At 29.5% G+C, this 23,434-nt stretch overlaps 2 protein-coding genes across 2 annotated transcripts in view; one reads left to right on the forward strand and one right to left on the reverse strand.

Annotated features, from left to right (window-relative positions):
- The window catches only part of Mct1 (Monocarboxylate transporter 1), a 42,033-nt gene extending 19,056 nt beyond the window's left edge, over positions 1-22,977 (forward strand). The window contains exons 2-9 of the mRNA XM_065508229.1: positions 4,123-4,750; positions 17,448-17,567; positions 19,108-19,211; positions 19,278-19,730; positions 19,871-20,050; positions 20,105-20,221; positions 21,474-22,005; positions 22,082-22,977. Of these exons, the coding sequence (XP_065364301.1) occupies positions 4,576-4,750; positions 17,448-17,567; positions 19,108-19,211; positions 19,278-19,730; positions 19,871-20,050; positions 20,105-20,221; positions 21,474-22,005; positions 22,082-22,242 (1,842 nt within the window). The 5' untranslated portion in view covers positions 4,123-4,575 and the 3' untranslated portion in view covers positions 22,243-22,977. The remainder of the gene's footprint in view (positions 1-4,122; positions 4,751-17,447; positions 17,568-19,107; positions 19,212-19,277; positions 19,731-19,870; positions 20,051-20,104; positions 20,222-21,473; positions 22,006-22,081) is intronic.
- On the reverse strand, positions 12,134-15,922 carry FarO (Fatty acyl-CoA reductase in oenocytes). The gene is made up of 8 exons (XM_065508650.1): positions 15,764-15,922; positions 15,487-15,614; positions 13,879-14,279; positions 13,713-13,822; positions 13,254-13,636; positions 13,002-13,192; positions 12,791-12,937; positions 12,134-12,718 (listed from the first exon to the last, which is right to left on the reverse strand). Exons 1-8 carry the CDS (start codon positions 15,813-15,815, stop codon positions 12,568-12,570), a joined length of 1,563 nt encoding a protein of 520 aa, XP_065364722.1. The 5' UTR covers positions 15,816-15,922; the 3' UTR covers positions 12,134-12,567.
- Positions 22,978-23,434: the final 457 nt, after the last annotated feature.

The raw sequence follows: 23,434 nt of genomic DNA on the forward strand, positions 1-23,434 counted from the left end.
TGAATCCACTAACTATTTTCAGCAACATTTCTTTTATTCTTCACAAACCAAAACCACAAGTTTTTCCACATAACAGAATTATTAAAATCTTTGTTATTTTCTATTGAATCCTACATATAAGTTCCCCTCGACCCTATAAGGATCATTGGGCATCAATAAATTTTTTAAACACATCTCTATTTTGAACCAACTCTTGCCGCTGCTGGTTACCTCAGCCATAATCTGTCTACTCTATGTATGACGTGCATAAAAATAATGAGGCTGATTTACAAATTGATCTTGCACGACCGAATGTTTGATGGGCTTTCGGTAGATGGTTATCAATATCCTCGCCCAAGCATCCGTTTGCGGATATAATTTCGTCCGTGCCATTTACAAATAATTCCTGGGACATTGCATAAAAACGGAGAGTTTTTTATTTGCCACATTTATCTTCAGATCGGCTGATTCCGCTGCCAACAGATATCATCCGCATCATCGTTCAGCCGGCCTTGAAGTCCACACAATACAACCTACAGTGGTGACACTACGCACTTTTCGGACCGCAATTCCAAATTCTATATAGATCTGCTCAATAACTTGCCATTTATAATTCTGCAAGATACAATACGATTAGTGCGAGAATTCTCGGGAATTATTTTGCGATGTGTTTTGTGTGATGTTTTTATACCCTTCACCTTCGTGAGAAGGGTATATATAAGTTTGTCATTCCGTTTGTAATTTCTACATTTTTCATTTCCGACCCTATAAAGTATATATATTCTGGATCCTTATAGATAGCGGAGTCGATTAAGCCATGTCCGTCTGTCTGTCTGTTGAAATCAATTTTCTGAAGACCCCAGATATCTTCGGGATACAAATCTTCAATAATTCTGTCAGACATGCTTTCGAGAAGTTTGCTATTTAAAATCATCAAAATCGGTCAATAAATAACAGAGATATGAGCAAAAAACCGGGACAACCTCGATTTTTGACCTATTTTTGATCTATATCTGGATTACTAAGATATTTCAAAGTCCATTGCAACGATATAGATAAGGCTATAGTAAGTTGGACCTACAATGGGTCAAAATCGGGAAAAATATTTTTTAACCCGAATTTTTTTTCATTAAACATTTTTTTGTCATTAATTTTTTTTCCAAAAAAAAAAATTTAAAAACTAAAAAAAAAATTTGGAAAAAACTTTTTTTAAAAAACAATTTCAAAAATAAATCGAGCTCAACTCATGAGTTTTTTGGTTTCCACCAAAATCCAGATATTGAGTGAGTTTTGAATAGGTTTACTTGGTCACATGGACAGCAATATTTAAAAACACGTAGTAGATTGATTTGGTAAAGATGACAAAAGACATAGTTGCTATTATTGGACTTTGGACTCAGAGCAAAAAATAGTATTTACACAGACAAATTGTGGGATTTTATTTAAATAAACCACTAAGTATTAGGATTACATTTTATTTGTTTACTGTCCCAAAATCTTATCAAGCAATCAGTCTGATCACACTGAATCAAAATACAATGGAAATCTTTAGAGGAATAAAACTTATAGCTTGTTGTTTTATCAAAAGATAAAATTATAAATTAAAAAATAAAAATTCTTTATTAGAGTTTATTAGTAATAAAATGTATTAGATTTTATAAATAATTTTGGAAACTTTTCACAAAAAGCTGCTAAAATTCTTTAATTAAGCTAAAGATTTATTAGATGTTTAAATCGCTAACCATAGACATTTAGATTCTAGCTCTTTATATGCAAGGGAACCTGTCAAAAGATGATAAATTGACAGCTTTTACACACTTTATTATAGATCAAGGGACTAATTTGTTTAAAAGAATTAACAGAATTTGGTTCTTAATTGATTTCCTGTTTTCGTAAAACTTACCAAAAATTCAGCTATAAATCGTTGGTCACATATTGACACTTTGTAACTCGAAATTTTTCTCCAAGTGGCGTCTTTATAATAGAGAATTCTTTTGGCATTTCATATCAGCTTTGAAAAAAATTTCCAATTTCAAATATGCAACCAGAGAAAAAATACAGTTTTAGAAGTTTACGTTAACCATTTTAGTATTTTAACAAGATTTTTAAAAATATTATGGTCACTTTAATTATTTATACAATATGATTGCGGTAACCATAATATGGTAAAGTTATGATTACATCACTCATATATATGATTGCAGCAAACATGTTCATGATGAATCTTTATATCATAATATGTTGTTCTCTGATTATAACCATAATCCTAGAACAATATAATATAGTAAATCCTTCATCATCAAAATGGTTGTCACAAACATATACTTATTTAATACAATCATATATATGATTGCTATAATCATGTGAATCCTAAGTTTAATATATTATGGTTACCGCAATCATATACCTAATTACAGTGACCATAATATTGTTCAAAAACTTATCAAAATTTTGAAATGTTTACGGTAAACAATTATTTCATAAACTTACTATTTTTCATCAGATTTATTGTATGATCGAACATTTTAGAATAACTTCTTTCTGGTAGCCTTCTTATGGTTAAGGGTTCTGTCATATATAATAGTTTTTTCCTCTCAATTCTTTAATTAAATCAGCGGCCAACAAAGTCAGCAAGGGGCGCCATCAGTTCAATTGACAAAAGCATGCCGCTCTCTACAAAAATGTTCAGTAAACAATCTCTAGAAATGATTCTTTGTTGTGACATCTTTAATTTACAAGTAAATTAATGGCAAAGAAAAATAAGACTACAAGAGGGCAAATTTAATGCTGATAATAATAAGTATTTGCTCGTTATAATAATAAAAAATAATTTAAAAACTAAAACGAAAGTATAGTTGGGGGGGATAACCACAAATATTTTAAATGTAAAGTTCAACGATCTGTCTTAGTGCCCAGGGTTATTGATAATTAGCTGTTTATTTGAAAGTAAATAAATACACAAATAATTTAATTCTTGTTAATTTTAATACCCTACATTAGAATTTTTAATACTTTTTGACAAAAACTGGTAAAAATCATAACTCAACACTTTTAAAAATGAAGTAACACTCAACTTGTTGCTTTACTACTACAAAAGAGTGAGCTTCAAGCTCATGCCTTATTGGACATTCTGCACGAGCCATTTGTGGGCATGGTCATCTCACGTGGCTGTGATGTGAACTGGCCACCGAGATCGTGCAATTTCACTGCGTTAAAATTGTTGCTTTCTTTTCACAAACCTCATCGGCCTTCAAAGCCCACATAGCATATGCCATCGGTCAAATTCAGTCTGATTTATGCGCCAGAGTCATGGTAAATTTGACATTTCGAACAGTAGTTTTTATTCCCTTCACCATGAGTGGCAAGGGTATATATCATTTTGTCATTCCGTTTGTAATTTCCACATTTTTCATTTGCAACCCCATAAAATATATATATTCTGGATCGTTATAGATAGCGGAATCGATATAGCCATGTCCGTCTGTGTGTTGAAATCAACTTTCCGAAGCCCCCAAATAACTTACATACACGATTCATACATCAATATCTCCGAAATTCTTCCGTCTCGGTCGCTATTTAAAATCGAGAAAATCGGTCCACAAATGGCTGAGATATAAGGAATAAACTAGGACAACATCGATTTTTGACCTATTTTTGACCTATATCTGGATTACTAAGTCATTAATATAGACAATATGGATACCTAATGGTAGATATTTCAAAGACCTTTGCAACGACGTATATAAGACCATAGTAAGTTGGACATACAATGGGTCAAAATCGGAAAAAAATTTTAACCTAAATTTTGTTTTCATCAAAAATTTTTTTTTTGTCATAAATTCTTTTTCCAAAAAAATTAATTAAAGAAATTTAAAAAAAAAATTTTTGAAAAAAATGAAAAAACAATTTGGAAAAAAAATTAAAACATTAAAAAAAAATTTTGATTTTATTTAAATAAAAATATTTAAAAAAAAATATTTTTAAGTATAATTTGGTGAAGGGTATATAAGATTCGGCACAGCCGAATATAGCTCTCTTACTTGTTTTATTAACGTTATTTTAGCGGCGCCGTTAGTCACATTAGACAACCTAGAATTTATAATTATATTAAACTAAATTTAATTCTCATTTATGTCTTTACAGATTTTAACTAATAAGGTCACAAGAAGATCCTTCATGAAATTTTGGAAGTCTGAACCAGTACACAGCATTCAACAAATAGACACTTACGCTGTACATCAACTACATTTACAGAAGGATGAAAAGAAACAATGATCATGAATAAATGATAAGAAATTAAAAAAAAACATTTATGAATTATATAAACAACTGCAACCACAACACTCTACACATGCAACTTACTTAGAAATTCATAAATAAATTGAAATATTGCAATTGCATACATGTGATAAAGGATTTAAATTAGTTGGCAACATAGAAACACAAACAAGAACTACCTCAAATTATATATATACATCCAACCATACATTTAAATCCAATACAAATAAACTACATTCCATTTACAACACAACTACCTACCAATCAGTTCCCAACCAATCCAACCAATAATTAGAAATCCATTAAAACGTTTATAAAATGGTACATGCACCCTCAAAGCGGAAATCAAATGGCAGCACCAACAACAACACAACAGACAAACATGAATTCGAAATGGAATTATCGGAAAACACAGAGTCACAACAACCGGTACCGCCAGATGGTGGCTGGGGTTGGGTGGTTGTCTTTGGTTCATTTATGATCCACATTATAAGTAAGTAAATTCGTTTTCAAATCAATATTTATTATACCAGAACTATTACTACAATCTATTTGCAATTAATTAATTGATGAACGTGATTTTAAGTGATTCTTATCTGTTGAGTTTAATTTTACAGTGAAACATAAAGACAAATTTAATATTTTATTAACAGGTTTTGTGTAATCAATTCTTAATAATTAATTAAATAATAATTAATTGAATAATCTTTGTTTGGGATTTTTCACAACTAATTGATTTGACGTTAGATAGAAAATTGTTGCATTTATAATTATTATGAAATATTGGGTTTAAGTAAATACTGAACAAGTTGTAAGGGAAGGAAACCTAATAGCAGTTAAACATAAATTTAATTTTAAATTGCCAGTTTAAACTATGTAACACATTTTCACAATGACTGGTCAATATGACTTTAGGTTAATCAATTATGAGAGCTATATTCGGCTGTACAGAAGCTTTATGTACCCTTCATCCAAGGATACGTTAAGATAAAGATATGTGTTGATAAAAAACAAGCAAGAGAGCTATATTCAGCGGTGCCGAATCTTATATACCCTTCACCAAATTATACTTCAAAATAAAAATTTTAAATATTTTTAGATAAACAAAATTAATTTTTTTTCCAAAGTTATTTCTTTAGTTTTTTGGACATTTTTTTCGAATTGTTATTTTAAATTTTTTTTTAAATTTTAAATTTTTTTATTGGTAAAAAAAAAAATTCAGGTTCAAAAATATTTTTTCCGATTTTGACCCATTGTAGGTACAACTTACTATGGTCTTATATACTTCGTTGCAAAGGTCTTTCAAATATCTATCATTAGATATCCATATTGTCTATATTAATAACTAAGTAATCCAGATATAGGTCAAAAATCGAGGTTGTCCTGGTATTTTCCTCATATCCCAGCCATTTATAAACGGATTTTGCTGATTTTAAATAGCAAACTTCTCGAAAGCATGTCTGACAGAATTGTTGAAGATTTGGATCCGGAAGATATCTGGGGTCTTCAGAAAATTGATTTCAACACACAAACAGACATACGGACGGACATGGCATAATCGACTCCTCTATCTACACGCAGAGAAAAAATATAGTTGGGCATGGTTACTGTAACCATTTCAATATTGTTACAAGTTTTTTTAACTATATTATAGTCACAGTAACCATTTACATGATTGTGGTAACCATAATATGGTGAATTTACGATTCACATGATTGTATCAACCATATATATGGTTACAGTAAACAAATATATGTTTGTGACAACAATTCATATGATGAAGGACTTATCATATTATGGTGCTCTCGGCTTAAGGCTTATCATAATCTGAGAACAACATATTATGATAAAATTATTCATCATAAATTTGGTTGCCACAAAGATATATTTGTTTACTGTAACCATATATATGGTTGATACAATCATGTGAATCGTAAATTCACCATACTATGGTTGCCACAATCATGTAAATGGTTGCTGTACTATAATATTGTTAAAAATCCTGTAACACTATTTAAATGGTTACAGTAACCATGCCCAATTATATTTTTTCTCTGCGTGTATAAGCCTCCAGAAAATATATACTGCTCATCTTTTGAGGTCAAAAACGAATCAAACCAATTTCGGATACTCTGTTCGGAAGTGAATCGTATCTCAGAGAGAGCGTTCTACATCGATCGAAACAAATAGTAGTGGGACAGGGCACTTTCTGGACTATAAGGCGGGTGAGACAAAACTTCCCAACCAATTATTTCTAAATGGTTTTTAACAGGAATATTACGGTTTCATGTCTGGCCGCATACTCTGGGCGCTTTACGGCCAATGCTCGCTTCAAACGAATCAGTTGTGTTCGGTACAAGCAGCTCATAAATATAGAGCAGCTCACCAAATATAGAGAATTACCTTAGCGCCATGGATACTTGGCTTTATTGTCGATCTCTTATGATTAGGATTATCGTAATGGAACCATTCTCCATCGCAAGTAATGGTTCGGTGCAAAATTACTTTCGTTCAAGCAACATTTCAAAATCATCATTCAAGGTCTCTCAGCTTCAATTCGTATGGTACCCGATTTCCCTGCTTTTGGATGAATCCTGCTGCTTGCAAACGTTTTGAAATTGCTGCTTTAGTAGCTCCCAATGATTTTTTAAGCTTTTGTTGAGTTTTACAACAATCTTCATGAAGTAATACCTCCAATTTGTCTTCTGTGTCAAAATCCTCGCTTCTGAACCACACAAACCATCTCTCGCACGTTGAAACCAATGAAATACATTCAACATAAGCTTCGGTGTGTATCAGCGGCACTTTTTTCAAATTAAAAAACTAAAGCAAAACTTCACGCATATGATGCTTTATTAATACAAAATTCGACAAAGAAGCAAAGCAAAGAAAATTGTGTGGTTTTCACTACAATGTTCAATAACTAAGTGAGAATAAATGTAATTTATGTACCTTTAAAAATGACATATAAGTTATTAAAACCAAAAACCGCGTTCAAAAAAAAGCAATATATTGTAAATCCCTCATTTTTAGGTCCTAAACCCAACAAAGATAAGTCGGGTTAAAAAATAATTTTCCCGATTTTTACCCATTGTCGACCGAATTACTATGGTGTCATATACGTCATTGGAAAGGTCTTTAAATGTCTCCCAATAGATATCCATAGTGTCTATATTAATGTATTGGTGAACCAGATATAATCAAAAAAAGATCAAAAATAGACACGGTTTTTTGATTATATCTCAGTCGTTTATAGTCCGATTTTCCCGAAATTCAATAGCAACAGAACCGGGTCTTTAGCAAATGTATTGATGTATGAACCAAGTATGTAGGTTATTTGGGGGATTTGGTTGATTTCAACATACAGAATTTCTTTAACACTCATGGTGAGGTGTATACAAATAACTAGGCATTCTGAAAACGAAGTTTAAAATTGAAAATTATTTTATTATTTTTTTTGCTAAATTTAATTTCAGAACAATTTCTGGTATTCCTTCAAGTTCATTACTCCTATAATATATCAATATGGAATGTTTACTATATTGACCTAATTAATTACAAAAATGCATTGGCATACTTCCCATAACATTTATTTATTTATTGTAAAAAATAATGCATCGCACATTAACGCTTTTCGCATTAATTAACTGTATAACAAAGGCTTTTTTCTCTCCCCATTTTATTTTTTTATAATCAATTCCAAAGTTTCTTTGTTCCGCAGATTTAACAATGCAGTTTTGTGTTGTCTGTTGTTATAATAAACTGGCCAATCATTTGCTGTTTCATAGCTGCAACAAAGCTAAAGTTGGCAACAAGTTTTTTTTCTACTTTTCAATATTTTATAATGTAAACATGAAATCAATGTTAATGTCAATGTTTAGCATTTGTTAAAAGAGTAATGAATTCAAATTTATTTTTACAGGGGAGATTCAATTAGGTTTTGTAATAGTTTTGTAATAATTCATAAAATGTCATAAGATATTTACAGATATAGGATATTTATAAAGGCCAGAAATTGTTGAGTGTATCTTAGCTACAAATGTGACACCAAATATGGTCAAGACATTTCAAATGCTTCAAGTAAGCTTGGCATGACATACGAAAGCAATATTGAACACAACTCAAGTACTAGTTATTAGTTAAGAACCCTACTACCAAATTTCCCCTAGAAAGAACATATACTAACAACCCAATAAGAATTTTTGATGGAATTCAAGTTGAAAACAAATGTTTCCAGTCTCCAGTCTGGATTCCAGTGTCAAGTAATTGAATTATAGTTGGAAAAAATAAATTTAAATTGAAGTCAAATGATTTTTGTTTTTTAAAACATAATTATATTTGAATTCAAGTGAAATTCCAACAATATTTTGCAGTGCTTGAATTTTTAGTTTCTTATGATTGTAACTCCCTTTCATATTTAAAATTATTTTAAAAAAAATGTTATAGACTTGTTTGTAAATTTTAACTGAATATCCCTATTACATACAATTGTTTGCAATATTGTAACTTGTTTTAAGCAATGCAAAGAGCAATTTCCATGATATTTATCGCAAATTATTACAGCATTTTTAGCTTTAAAAAATATATTTATATAGAAACTTGAAAAAAATAGTAAAATCCACAAATGTATTTTGATTTGTAGTACAAGTTCGATTGTGCATGATTTACAGCTGTAATTAAAAAGATAGCATTGATTGTAATTGTACAAATTAGAATAGACATATCTTTACAAAGTTTTGATAATAAAGTTTCGTCTATATAGCCACCTCATAAGAAATTTTATTTGTCCACTTGGAATAATTTTTATTTTTCACTGTTTGTATAATTATGGTAATTGTTTATATTTACATTGTAAATATTTGTGATTTATAGACAAATGTACAAACATTACAATCGTTTAAATTGTTTCTTTTTTTATTTTATTCAATTGTTAAAACATTTGGGGGATTCAAATGTTCTGCTATTAATCATAATGTCCTAATCTATTATGATAGTTTAAAAATAATTTTGTTGTGATTCAAATAAAAAAAAGTGTTATTTTATGACAAAACAATTGAGGGATTCAAACGGTCTGCTATTATGTCGTATTGTCATAAAATATTTTTTAGTTTAAAAAAATTCTTGTTGTGCTGCTAGCAAAAAAAGTGTTATTTTATGACAAAACATTAAACATACATAGTTCAAAAAGTCTTATTAGTTTAAAAGTTTTTTGTTTAAAATACAACAAAAATTTGTTTAAACTATTAGGATATTATGACTAATAACAGATCGTTTGAATCCCCCAAATGTTATGGGTTTATTGTTTATTCTAACTTACTAATAATACAAACCATAGAATAAAATATACATAGAAGTGCTACTGAGAGTCAAAAAAACTAAGTCTGTTGTCAAAAACCTTAGTCTTCCAACAGCAAAATACCTGTAAACCAATGTATCTCGGTATTATATCAGTCATCAAAATTATTTTTACTCTCAGTGGCGTCTCTAGTTCTACCCTATGATAAAAACTTCTACAAATTATTTTTCTCAATTTTTTTCATTATAAAATATTATTTTTTTCCGCTGACAAAGCAATTTAAACTTAACTAAAATTTTCCATAGGTTTCCTATGAGATTGAGATCTGGCGTTTGGGAACTTTGAAACACGTACATCATTAGATTGTAACTACTCCTTATTTAAAAAACTGATTGTGCGATAGAAATTACAAAAATATATCATTATATTTGGTGTATGACTTTAAAATGCGCGATTTACAATAGATGGCGTATCAGTTGAACGCTGGTTTTGTTTTTAATAACATACATGTAATTTTGAAGGGTACATATCTGTCATTTATTCTCTCTTAGTTATTGAAAAACAGATTTATTTTTGCTTCGCACATGTCGAATTTTATACCAACAAAGCATCATATGCGAGAAATCTTGCTTTACTTCTTTAATTTGAAAAAAAGTACCTGTGATTTTGACATGGAAGACAAAAAGTTTGAAGACCAAGAATTGGAGGCATTACTCCATGAAGATTGTAGTCAAAATCAACAAGAGCTAGCAAAATCCTTAAGAGCTACTCAAGCAGCAAATTCAAAACGTTTGCGAGCAGTAGGATTCATCATCCAAAACAGAGATGCGCAAAAATAAATTCTCTCACCAACACATTCAATTCTTTATTTTATTCAGTGCACCTACAAACACACAAATACAAAACCTGAAAAAATATAGAAAAAGTCATACACCAATACTCATGCGTATTCCTAGTTGTCTCGTTGAGTGGACAACGACTACTAAAATGTAAGAGCGTAAGAATACGTGTGATTCAGGGATGGCAATTGAAGTTTAAAAATTGTAGAAATCAGCATCAGAAATTGTACTTTTTCGACTGTAATTGTACCAAAATCACTGAAAAATTTTTCCCGAGAATATTTTTTTTGAAATTCCTGTGAAATTTCCGGATTTTTTTAAAGTTACAATAAACAAATGAACAGTTGTAATGAATAAATTTGGATTGATTCCATTACATCCATTCATTCTTTTGGTTATAGCAACAGATATTCAGTTGATAATGAAGCATCGTAGTATAAATTATCGAATTTTTTAAACCCATCTAACATTTTTTAGCCACAGAAGAAAAATTCTGTCATTAAGAATTACAAATTCTATGGATATTCATATTCAACAGAAAATAATGGCTTAAATTTGTTTATATACTTTTTGGTTTGAAAAACACTTAAAATTACGAGTGTGGCAAGACTAGTCAAATGCCGATATTTTTTTTATTTCAAAAACTCATGAGTATAATTTTAAAATGTTTATTGTTAATATTTTGGTATAATTGATAGAGAACATATATTCGTAAATTGGTTTTAGAGAGATGGGAAAAGATCATAGCTAACAATGGCCAATAATTTCGAATTTATAAATGTTTCAAAATAGAAGCTAAAAATTTTAAAAAAATCTCGCATCTTTATGTTTTATTAATTTCTGTTAATTAAAATCTTATTTAAATTGAATTAAAATATTTTTTCTTCATTCAGTTTGGCTTTTGTTTTGCTTTTAATATAGAAACATTCAATACATTTTTAAGGCTATTTTGTAATGCATTTTAATTAAAGTAAACTTGAATGATTCAAAAAAATGAATTAATTCTACAATAAATAAAGGAATGAAGTCAATACGTTTGCAGAATTAAGGAATTACAAGACCGAATTAATTCGTGACGAATGCAAAAGAATGGTTAAAATAATTAATTCTTTCGAACTTTTGATTGTCATTTACTGCATTTTTTGATAGCCTATATTTACTTATGCATTTGTATATTTATCATATTGTACCATTTACTTTATAAAGGATATCCCAAACTTTACGCTAGTTTAGAATTTTCCGCCATTTGAGCTATAAAGTGTTGCCAACCAGAAAAAAAAAATAATTTGACAGCTCACAATTTAAGGTTAGAGCAAACGCAGCTTCTAAATTTATTAAATAAATTTATTCTTCTTTTCCCCAATATTCCTTTCAAAAATTATTAAAAAGTTTCAAATATCTTTGGGAAATTCTTCCATTTACTAAATCAATAAAAATGTTTCTATGGATAAGAAATAATTCTTATCAAATTCTTTTAATCAATATGAGTATTTTTATTTGAAATGGCACAATAACTTTTGAAGTACCTTGTTTTATCAAATTACTACATAGTTAGTTACTAAATCTAATCACTCGTTTTGAGCTGCAATCTCTTAAACATATTTTAAGTGTAAATTTTAGAGAAAAAGTAACAGAAATCTTATCGTTTAAATATGTACTATAATTAATAACATGTTAAATTTATTGTTTGTCTGACATGAAAAGAATTCGATTTAAACAAACAATTGATTAAATTTATCAGCAATATGAAATTTATTTTATTTATTTCTTTATATGTGTCAAATCCAAATCAAATTAAAAAAATAATAAGCCACTAAAATCTTGCCAATGACATCTCATTATTGATACTACATATCGACTGCATTACCTTGAAGTATCTTTAATTAAGACCAACACAGGTCGGCAAAGGACTGTTTTTTTTCAATTAATTTAGAAATTAGGAGTCGCAGAACAAAATGTACTTTTTAGAAAATTAAATTTTTTCTAGAAGATTTCCAAATATTATAAAAATACCAAAAAACCAATTTGTAAAAAAATCGAAAAGTACCTTTTGTTATGCGACCCCTCATATATTTATATTTTTATGTATGTATTTATTAATTTTTAAGCCTCTTAAATACCTAAATATGTAAAGAATATGAATATTTTATATGATTTCTTTAAAAAGTTTCCATTTTAAAATTGTTCTTTCACCTCGCAGCATACTCTCGCTGAGTGTACCTTATCCCATAGGCTCTCCGAGTTGAGATATCCCATATATTGCACAAATTTTTCATAGAGTTTAAAAACAAATAATATTTGAATTATTTTGTATATAAAAATTTTACTGAAATAAAAAAAAAAATAATGGCTGAAATCTCAAAATGGATCGAATTTAATAAAAATTTCCAGAACTTACATTTGCAATATTTGTCTGCTTCTGGGCAAAGTTTTTGGATCTTCCTTAAACAAATGCTTCCTTATGCTATACACCATCGAATGACAAAATCCCACATTTATTAAATAATTGTTTCCACCTGATAAACTATCCATATTAAATTCCGTTCTGAAATATTTTAAAAACAATTTCAAAATACTGCAAAATGTAATTATGTACATTTTGTTAATACCCTCTCAACTTGGCGATCATTTCATGGCCGTCCGTTGCTCCCTCACTTTCATAATTGTTAAACACAAATGGTTTCATAACTTCCAAAGTATTATATATTTTGCGATGTGCTCGCATAAGAAATGGTTTGCGTCCACTCAATACCAAAACAAAATCAACCAATAAAGAAGGCAGAATATGTTTTAATAGAACCTAAAATATTGTTAATATTAAAACTCGCGTTTAGGTTGGTATTTAAAAATGATATAATTACCAACATAAAGTACACAAATCGATTACTGGTGCAGTGTAAACTCGGTATAAGAAAGTTTTTCTCCAAAGCCGCATCAGCCCAAAAGCCATATTTCTCCATTATGTCAATATACTCCTGAAATGTTAGATGACTATGGGTACATGATGATGAGATATAGATTGGTATTTCATAGGGATTTTTTTGGTTCTCATATAAATCGGCCGTTTGGACTGTGTAATAACATAACGACTTTATGCCTACATCTTGAGGTGTAATATCTAGTCTAATATCATTGGATTTGTAAATGGTCTTTAAAACACCAGCCGCCGTTACAGCAAATAAACCCATAGCACCTGTTAAAGCGGGCGAAAATCCCGGTTCCGGTTCATCCAGAGAAAACAAAACTGAAAATGAATACAATTTCAAACATTAAGAACAACTAAACTTTTAAGAATAAATAAATTATTAACAAGAACTTACCAATAGACGGTCTATAAATGCCCACTGGCAACTTATCTTTATAGTCATTTACCAAAGACTCTGCCAAATTTTTGGTAAAACAATAAGTATTCGGGAAACCCACAATTAATCTAAATAACAAAACAAATTATTTTAATAATTTTTAAATCAATACCATTAATCTTACTTTCTGGTAATCACGTCTAATTGTTCTTCAGAAATATCATTTCTCTCTACCAAATTCAAACAAAATCTCCAATCCATTGGCGACTCATAAAGTTTATTATCCACGCGCACCAAGTATGGATTACTAAAGAATGTCGAGACATGCAAAAATACTTTCAAATGCTTTAAGGTTTCTGCGAACTTAAGTGTCTCCAGAGTGCCACCCACATTTAGTTTAAGAGCATCTCTAAGGGGTTCATCAAAACGCACAGTGGCAGCACAGTGAAATACTATTGAAACTTTCTCCAATACGTTTCGATATTCGGCTGTAATACCCAAAAATGGCAAAATAGCATCACCAGGTATGGCCACAAGCTTTTTATTTAATTCATCGGGTTTTTCTAATTTTAGCCGGTTGAAGACCTATGTAATTACAAAATTTACTATTAAGTCATAGAAGTACACTTCTAAATGGAAACAATTTTAATAATATCGACACTTATAGAACTGAACCAGAACTGAACTAGAACTGAACTAGAACTGAACTAGAACTGAACTAGAACTGAACTAGAACTGAACTAGAACTGAACTAGAACTGAACTAGAACTGAACTAGAACTGAACTAGAACTGAACTAGAACTGAACTAGAACTGAACTAGAACTGAACTAGAACTGAACTAGAACTGAACTAGAACTGAACTAGAACTGAACTAGAACTGAACTAGAACTGAACTAGAACTGAACTAGAACTGAACTAGAACTGAACTAGAACTGAACTAGAACTGAACTAGAACTGAACTAGAACTGAACTAGAACTGAACTAGAACTGAACTAGAACTGAACTAGAACTGAACTAGAACTGAACTAGAACTGAACTAGAACTGAACTAGAACTGAACTAGAACTGAACTAGAACTGAACTAGAACTGAACTAGAACTGAACTAGAACTGAACTAGAACTGAACTAGAACTGAACTAGAACTGAACTAGAACTGAACTAGAACTGAACTAGAACTGAACTAGAACTGAACTAGAACTGAACTAGAACTGAACTAGAACTGAACTAGAACTGAACTAGAACTGAACTAGAACTGAACTAGAACTGAACTAGAACTGAACTAGAACTGAACTAGAACTGAACTAGAACTGAACTAGAACTGAACTAGAACTGAACTAGAACTGAACTAGAACTGAACTAGAACTGAACTAGAACTGAACTAGAACTGAACTAGAACTGAACTAGAACTGAACTAGAACTGAACTAGAACTGAACTAGAACTGAACTAGAACTGAACTAGAACTGAACTAGAACTGAACTAGAACTGAACTAGAACTGAACTAGAACTGAACTAGAACTGAACTAGAACTGAACTAGAACTGAACTAGAACTGAACTAGAACTGAACTAGAACTGAACTAGAACTGAACTAGAACTGAACTAGAACTGAACTAGAACTGAACTAGAACTAGAACTAGAACTAGAACTGAACTAGAACTGAACTAGAACTGAACTAGAACTGAACTAGAACTGAACTAGAACTGAACTAGAACTGAACTAGAACTAGAACTGAACTAGAACTCAACACGAACTGAACTAGAACTGAACTGGAACTAACTGATTATCCTTCTTACCATTGCCTTTTTGACCTTTTCCAGACGTTCTTCAATCGAAACATTTTTCTTTGGTCGTAACAAAATATATATTTTACGCACGTTACAGGAACGTAATAGTTTTTCAATTAAAGCTTTGCCAACTACACCTGGAAATAATAATGTATAATTTCAAATACAATCCTTAAGATATTTGTGTATTTAATCCAGCTTAATCCAATAAATTATTTACTCAACACATGTAAATGTCCACAATAATTTATTTTTGATCCTTTATATTATCCACTCGACAACCTACCTGATCCACCGGTTACAAATATTTCAGTATTTTCGAAAAATTCCGTTATCATTTTGAAATTAACAGTTTAGTTTATCTTCCGATGTTTTCAAATTTGAAGGCTATAGTTTGAAAGCAAAACTTACACTAAATAAATAAAATAGATTTTTACATTACATTAGTTCTTAGTTGAAATAGTATATATAGTTGGAATATTCCAAATAAAATAGGGAAATGATTTTGTTTTTGTAATTGAACTGCATATCCAAAATAAACTAGTGCAAATTCGTGGCAAACAACAACATTGACTTTGAAAACAAAATGACTTAATGAGTTGAAATGAATTGCAGATTTTGCAGTAAGTAAACTTACATATAAATATATTAATACATTGAAATTGAATTAAATGAAACTAAAAGAGGAAAATAGGAATTTATATAGACAAAATGTAGTGTGTATTATATCTGTGAACTTTTGACAAAGCAACTTAAGTGGAATTTTCAAATTTTTCAAGAGAGCGCAAAAACTGTTGAATTTATCGATGAATATTTTATTATTTGTCCTTGAAAAACTTTATTATTTGTATCAAAGAATTATACAAAGGATAAATAATAAAATAATTATCGATAAATTCAACAGTTTTTGCGAATTAAGTTGTTTTGTCAAAAACAAATCAACAACAACTCCAAATAAGTTAATCTGTTTTTTTGTGATAACTCAGAAGCTAATATTCGTAAGAAGAAGCAGATTCGTGTAACCAGAGCGCTTTTAAAAGCTAATTTTATTATAAAAAAAACTACGATATTTTCTTATTAGGTTATTTCCACTTAAGTTGTTTTGATACATTTTCTTTCGACATTGTTACATAGAGCAAGACATAGAGAAGAAACTTTGCGAAAAACCTACCTAATTAGCCTCAATGTTCCTTTTAAACATTTATTACAAAGTTATAAATTTCTTTCTTAAAAGCTTGCACAACCAGTTTATCAATCTATAACACTATTTCTACGTTTAAAAATTATTTCTTATCAAATATCTTTCATCAATTTGTTTCTTTTTAAAATGCCTTCGGAATATCTCAAGTACCTTCTTTATCAAATTACTCAAACTACTTGCTAAATCTAATCACTTATTCTAACTCCCAGCTACGAGTATTAACTTATAAAGCACATTGTATTTTAAGTGTAAATAGAAAAATGAAACAAAATCTTATCGTGTAAATACTCTAATTAATAGAACGTTAAAATTAGTTTTCAGTTTTTAGACAAGTAAATAAAATTTCAATTTAAGCAAACAATTGATTATAATGTTCGTCAGTGTGAAATGCAATCAGACATTCAGTTTATTTATTTATGCCACATCAAAATCAAATAATAAATTAATTAGATGTGTGATATGGACTTTTCTATACACTTTCCTACAGAATTTCATTCCTTGACTTAAAAAAAATATGCCAAATTCTATATGTTATTCATTAGCATTATGCAGAAAAAATATCAATCTGGAGATAAATGCGACGATATAGAGACTCCTGGAGTTTTAAAGGTAGCAATTGCTCTAGACCATGGGTAGGCATAAAGAGAATCTTATACATATTTTTCTCTGTTGAAATCCGACCAGCTATTAATTGTGATTTATTTTAATAAATATTTCCATTATTTTAAGCAATTTACTTAAATTCGTTTTATTTCTTAAATATTTCCAGCTGATGGTATGACATATTCCTTTGGTTTGTTCTATGATGAGTTCCTGACATATTTCAATGAGGGCAAAGGCTACACAGCATGGATTGTATCAATTATGGTGGGAGTAACATTTGCTTCAGGTAAGTACTTCATAAATTTGAAAACCAAAGTTAGACATACGGTAAAATTTAAGATCCCGACGAAGTAGTACGCACAGATTATTCCTGATAAACATTTTACAAAATAACTTTTGGAATATTTCAACAAATTGTTTGAATGTTTCTTTTCGATTGGAATTCGTAAACCTGAGATAAATACTGAATACTATTCTGATTAGTTCAGTTATATTAATCAAAGACCTAACTCAGTTGTAAAAATCCCAAGTGGTGATTCCGCTCTATGTGTTTTCCCTATGGTTGAAACATAGAGAATAGACATAGAGCGGAAACTCTCCTGTCAAAGACCTAACTCAGAGAATGTATTAGTAGAAAAAAATATGTGAAAACAAAAGTAACACTCGTATGTGTGATAATTTTTAGTAATTTTTTTGTTTGTATTTTTTCTAGTTTCCGCTCTATGTTTCTCTATGGTTGAAACCATAGAGGAAATATACATGGAGCGGGAACTAAAACAAATTACTCAAAAAAGTTGTTGTTTTTGTGCAGGAGAGTTTCCGCTCTATGTATATTTTCTCTATCGTTGAAACCTTAGAGAAATACACATAGTTATTGTTTTCATATAGTTTTTGTTACTAATACATTCTCACTACTTTGCAATTATTAGATAAATTCACATAATCGAAAACTCTCCCGTCAAAGACCTAACTCGGAAATATCTAGTACTTTTCAAATTTAAAATATTATTGAAATCATTCGACATTGCAAGAAATCGTTTCGAAAAACGTTTATTGTTTACACGATAGTATTACAAATATCTTATTTCTTTATTGATTGATATTTTTGTACAAACTTTATTTTAATTTTATATTTTCTTGACATTTTTGTTTGCCTTATTTATATTTATAAATATATGTATATCCGATACATATGAAAATAAAATGTTTTTGAATTGTTTTAAACAAATTTTATCGACCGCAAATCGAAAAAACCATTCGTATTTTTTGAAAATCTAATACAAATATTTGGTCAATGTCCTAATATTTCGCAATGGTTTTTATTGTTTTTCAAGAAAAAATTGTCCCAAAATAATACTACCCCGTATGCTATCTTTATTGTGTTATCATAACCTACCAGTAGAGACCTGCGCCGAATGCCTAAAAGTCGGTTAAGCCTAGCTGTCGAGATACCTTGTGAATTGACCAATTGTTTAGACGATGAAATTGTATTATGATACTTGAGTTTTTGACAAATATTAATACTCAGCATTGCCGTCTATAAATACCTTAACAAAAACTATGTAAATGCAAAAACAACTCTAGTATGATCGATTATTCTGAGTAATTTTTTTATTTGAGTTTTTTTTCTAGTTTCCGTTCTATGTGTATTTCTCTATGTTCGGATCTATGTGTATTTATCAATCTTCAGTAACAAATTACCCATTTTCCATCTCTGCTGTATATTTTGCTAACATCTAAAGAAATTATTCAAAAATCATAGCATATGTTAAGGCTTTCATATATAATTGATTAAAACAATTTTATTTTATATCCCTACAATTAAGGTCCCATATCTTCATCATTTGTAAATCGTTATGGCTGCAGAGCGGTTACGATAGCTGGATCTATTTTGGCCTCCTTTTGCATAGTCATCAGTATGTTTGCCCAGGTAATAATTATTTGTTTAAAGTCTTTATATTCATTTATAGCTAATATTTCCATTTTTTTGTTACAGAATGTTCTTACGCTCATTCTCACAATTGGTCTGGGTACCGGTTTAGGTTTTGGTCTCATCTACTTGCCCGCCATAGTCAGTGTTAGTACTTATTTTGAGGCCAGAAGATCACTGGCTACCGGCATAGCTGTGTGCGGTTCTGGTTTTGGTACTTTTGTATTTGCTCCGCTGACAGAACATTTAATTGGTTCATATGGCTGGCGTGGTGCCTTGCTGATCATCGGTGGTGTGGTATTGAATTGTATTATCTTTGGTGCCATGTTTAGACCATTGGAGCCACCTAAACCTAAGAATAAAAAGAAGATAATTGATGGTCATACCACATCAGCAGAATTGGAACCATTGAAGCCCAATGTCAAACAAGCCGATCAATATTTGCAATTGCCTAAGACTGATTTGAATGGTGGAGCTTTGTGCAGATCCAATAGTGTGGGTCATACTTTCAAAACTTCGGTTAGTAGAAATTTCACAGAACCAGAATCGACCCCCTGGTCAAAAAACCAAGAACCTATTTTGAAATTTTGAATAAGGGAATGGTTTCCTACTAATATTTATTAAATATATCATTTTATACATTCTATTTTAATCCAAAGGGTTCCCATCTGAATGGCTCGGCTAATGGTAAAATGGAAATTTCTGTTGTTTCCAAGAGCACCAGTAACGATGACATTATTAAAGTATCTCTGAGTCAACCACATTTGGCTCAAATGAAAGATTCACATAGAGAAAAATCTGGCAGCGGTACCATGTATAGACCCGATATTTTATATCAAGTAAGTTGTACAAGCTTCTGAAAACAACATCAATTTATATTCAACTTATTTCAGGGCTCTCTTCACAACATACCCGAATATGCCCGCTCACGTACAGATCTTTCTGGTTCCGGTCACATACAACGCTATGGCTCTGTTAAACATTCATCTTTACACTTAAGCGAGGAACAGGTGGGTGATTTTTTTCAAAATTATTTTTATTGTATGGTTAGATTTGCTGCCATTTCTGGTCCATAAGTTATTTGTATGTAAGTTAGTAAAATATCTCTCAATGTTACCATTACGACTAGCATTATTAATATGGTTAAAGCAAATAGTTCGTATTCAAAAATCAAGGCCAAGAAATATTGGTAGATGAAAGTTAACAGTTCAATTAAAGACATTTTAATATTCACAAATAAATTTTGATAAAATTGTAAAATTGAAAACTGTAATTTCTAATTGACATAAAATAAATATACGAGGTTAGCTTTTGAAGTTGCAACAGTTTTTATAATATTCTTAAATTTTATTAAAATATCACTTAAATAGTAAATATCATTGGTCTGTACCCACTTAGGAACACCTATTTAAACACCTAAATGGTTGCCACAAAAAATCAGTTACATTTCTTAATCACTCACCCCCATTAACACGAAGCCTGGTTATGGCTTAACTAATAGTTCGATTAAATAGTCAGTTAAAAATATTTTTGTATGAAAACTGTCAGTTATAGTTATAGTTATAGTTATAGTTATAGTTATAGTTATAGTTATAGTTATAGTTATAGTTATAGTTATAGTTATAGTTATAGTTATAGTTATAGTTATAGTTATAGTTATAGTTATAGTTATAGTTATAGTTATAGTTATAGTTATAGTTATAGTTATAGTTATAGTTATAGTTATAGTTATAGTTATAGTTATAGTTATAGTTATAGTTATAGTTATAGTTATAGTTATAGTTATAGTTATAGTTATAGTTATAGTTATAGTTATAGTTATAGTTATAGTTATAGTTATAGTTATAGTTATAGTTATAGTTATAGTTATAGTTATAGTTATAGTTATAGTTATAGTTATAGTTATAGTTATAGTTATAGTTATAGTTATAGTTATAGTTATAGTTATAGTTATAGTTATAGTTATAGTTATAGTTATAGTTATAGTTATAGTTATAGTTATAGTTATAGTTATAGTTATAGTTATAGTTATAGTTATAGTTATAGTTATAGTTATAGTTATAGTTATAGTTATAGTTATAGTTATAGTTATAGTTATAGTTATAGTTATAGTTATAGTTATAGTTATAGTTATAGTTATAGTTATAGTTATAGTTATAGTTATAGTTATAGTTATAGTTATAGTTATAGTTATAGTTATAGTTGTAGTTGTAGTTATAGTCATAGTTATAATAAATATTTTTTTCAATATCCACCTTCTAGGAAATGGATAAATGTTGCGGCTGCATACCCTGCTCCAAGGAGACCCGTGATACCATGGCTGAAATGATGAATTTCGGTTTGCTCAATGATGTCATCTTTATTATTTTTGCCGTTTCGAATTTCTGTACCAGTATCGGTTTCAACATGCCCTATGTTTATATAGTGGCACAAGCTAAAGCTTTGGATCTGACATCGGAACAATCATCCTATCTAATTGCCATTATAGGTGTGGCCAATACCATTGGCAGAATAATATTGGGTTATATCTCCGATAAGCCCTGGGTAAATCGTTTGTGGATCTATAATGTATGTCTGACAATATGTGGCATTGCAACGGCCATGTGTCCTCTGTGCACAGATTTCCATTCTTTGGCATTCTATTGTACGGTATTTGGTTTTACCATTGGTGCCTATGTGGGTTTAACCTCAGTGATATTAGTCGATTTGTTGGGTCTGGAGAAGTTGACAAATGCCTTTGGCATTTTATTGTTATTCCAAGGTATTGCTTCACTGATAGGACCACCCATTGGAGGTAAGTTTAAATTCAAAATTAAACAATTTCCCTTAAAATTTATTTATAATTTTCCTTTTTGTTTTATTATTTTTAGGTTGGTTGTATGACATTACCTTGTCTTATAGTCCCGCCTTTATTCTAGCTGGTGTTATGATTGCTGTTAGTGGTTTGGTCATGTTTGCCGTGCCCCCCATCCAGCGTATGCAAGCTAGAAAGGCTGAACGTTTAAATGCTCAAGAATTTGTTTTAAGCTAGATATTTTTGTTTTCGTTTTTAAACTTTATTATTTTCATTTATTTTTTTTTGTTATTTTTATTAACTACTATTATTATATAAATATTAGTTATGTAATTGATAAAGACTTCTTTTTGAAACAATACAAATCAATACAAACTTCCTTAAACTAATAACTGTATAAAGAAAAATAAAATAAATTTTTAAATTAAAAAAAAAAAAAAACATTAACGAACATTGCAACTGCTACAGGCATTACTTAGGGACAATTTGAAATTATAATTATAATAAAAACTACAACAAATAAATATAATATCATTAAACAAATTAGTTTGTAAGTAAACAAAATATAAAAATAATAATAATAATAATTTTAACTGCCCGTTTTTTGGTTGATTTTATTTTCTTCCCCCAAATTTTATTTTCTTTTTTTAATGTAAATAAATTATTTTTCAAATTAATTTAATTAAAATAAAAGAACTATAATAGTTTTTTTTAAATAATGTATTCCCTTGCTACACAGATTTGCAAAATTTAGTCAAGAATTAAAGAAAAATTTTGACGAAATTTCTTAAATCTTTGTTTTATAGGAGCTCTATAAAAAATATTTTGTTTATATCGATACCTATATACATATAATATATATAAAGCCATTTTTATTATATATTAATTTATTTATAAGTTTGACTTAGTTTTAAATATATTTTTGTTATAAATAAATGAAAACACTTATTGAGATCCACACCAAATTGAAAATTGTATAAATGTTTTTCTTTTTTTGTTCAAATACAACTTAATAAATTTATATTTTAATAAAAATTTTATTAATTATATATAAAGTTTATTTTAATTTAGATAAGTGTATAATATGTACATAAGGGTGGGTCGATTTAGCATGAGGAAAAAAAATTTCCACTACGACATATCAAAACAAATAAGAAAGTATGGTCGGGCTTGACCGCCTTTTAAAATATCAATAATTTATATTCGTAAGTGATTTTCGGAAATGGGCGTTATATGGGAGCTATGACCAATTATGGACCGATCACCCTGAAATTAGGTCGAGTCATTTATGTCTATATGGAAGTTATTTATGTTGAATTTTGTGTATATACCAACATTTTTAAGAGATTTATGCACGTTAAAGTGATTTTCGGAAGCGGGTCTATATGGCAGCTATGACTAATTATGGACCGATCGTAACAAAATTTGG

This window comes from Calliphora vicina, chromosome 4 (assembly GCF_958450345.1).
Source record: "Calliphora vicina chromosome 4, idCalVici1.1, whole genome shotgun sequence".
Lineage (NCBI taxonomy): Eukaryota > Metazoa > Arthropoda > Insecta > Diptera > Calliphoridae > Calliphora > Calliphora vicina.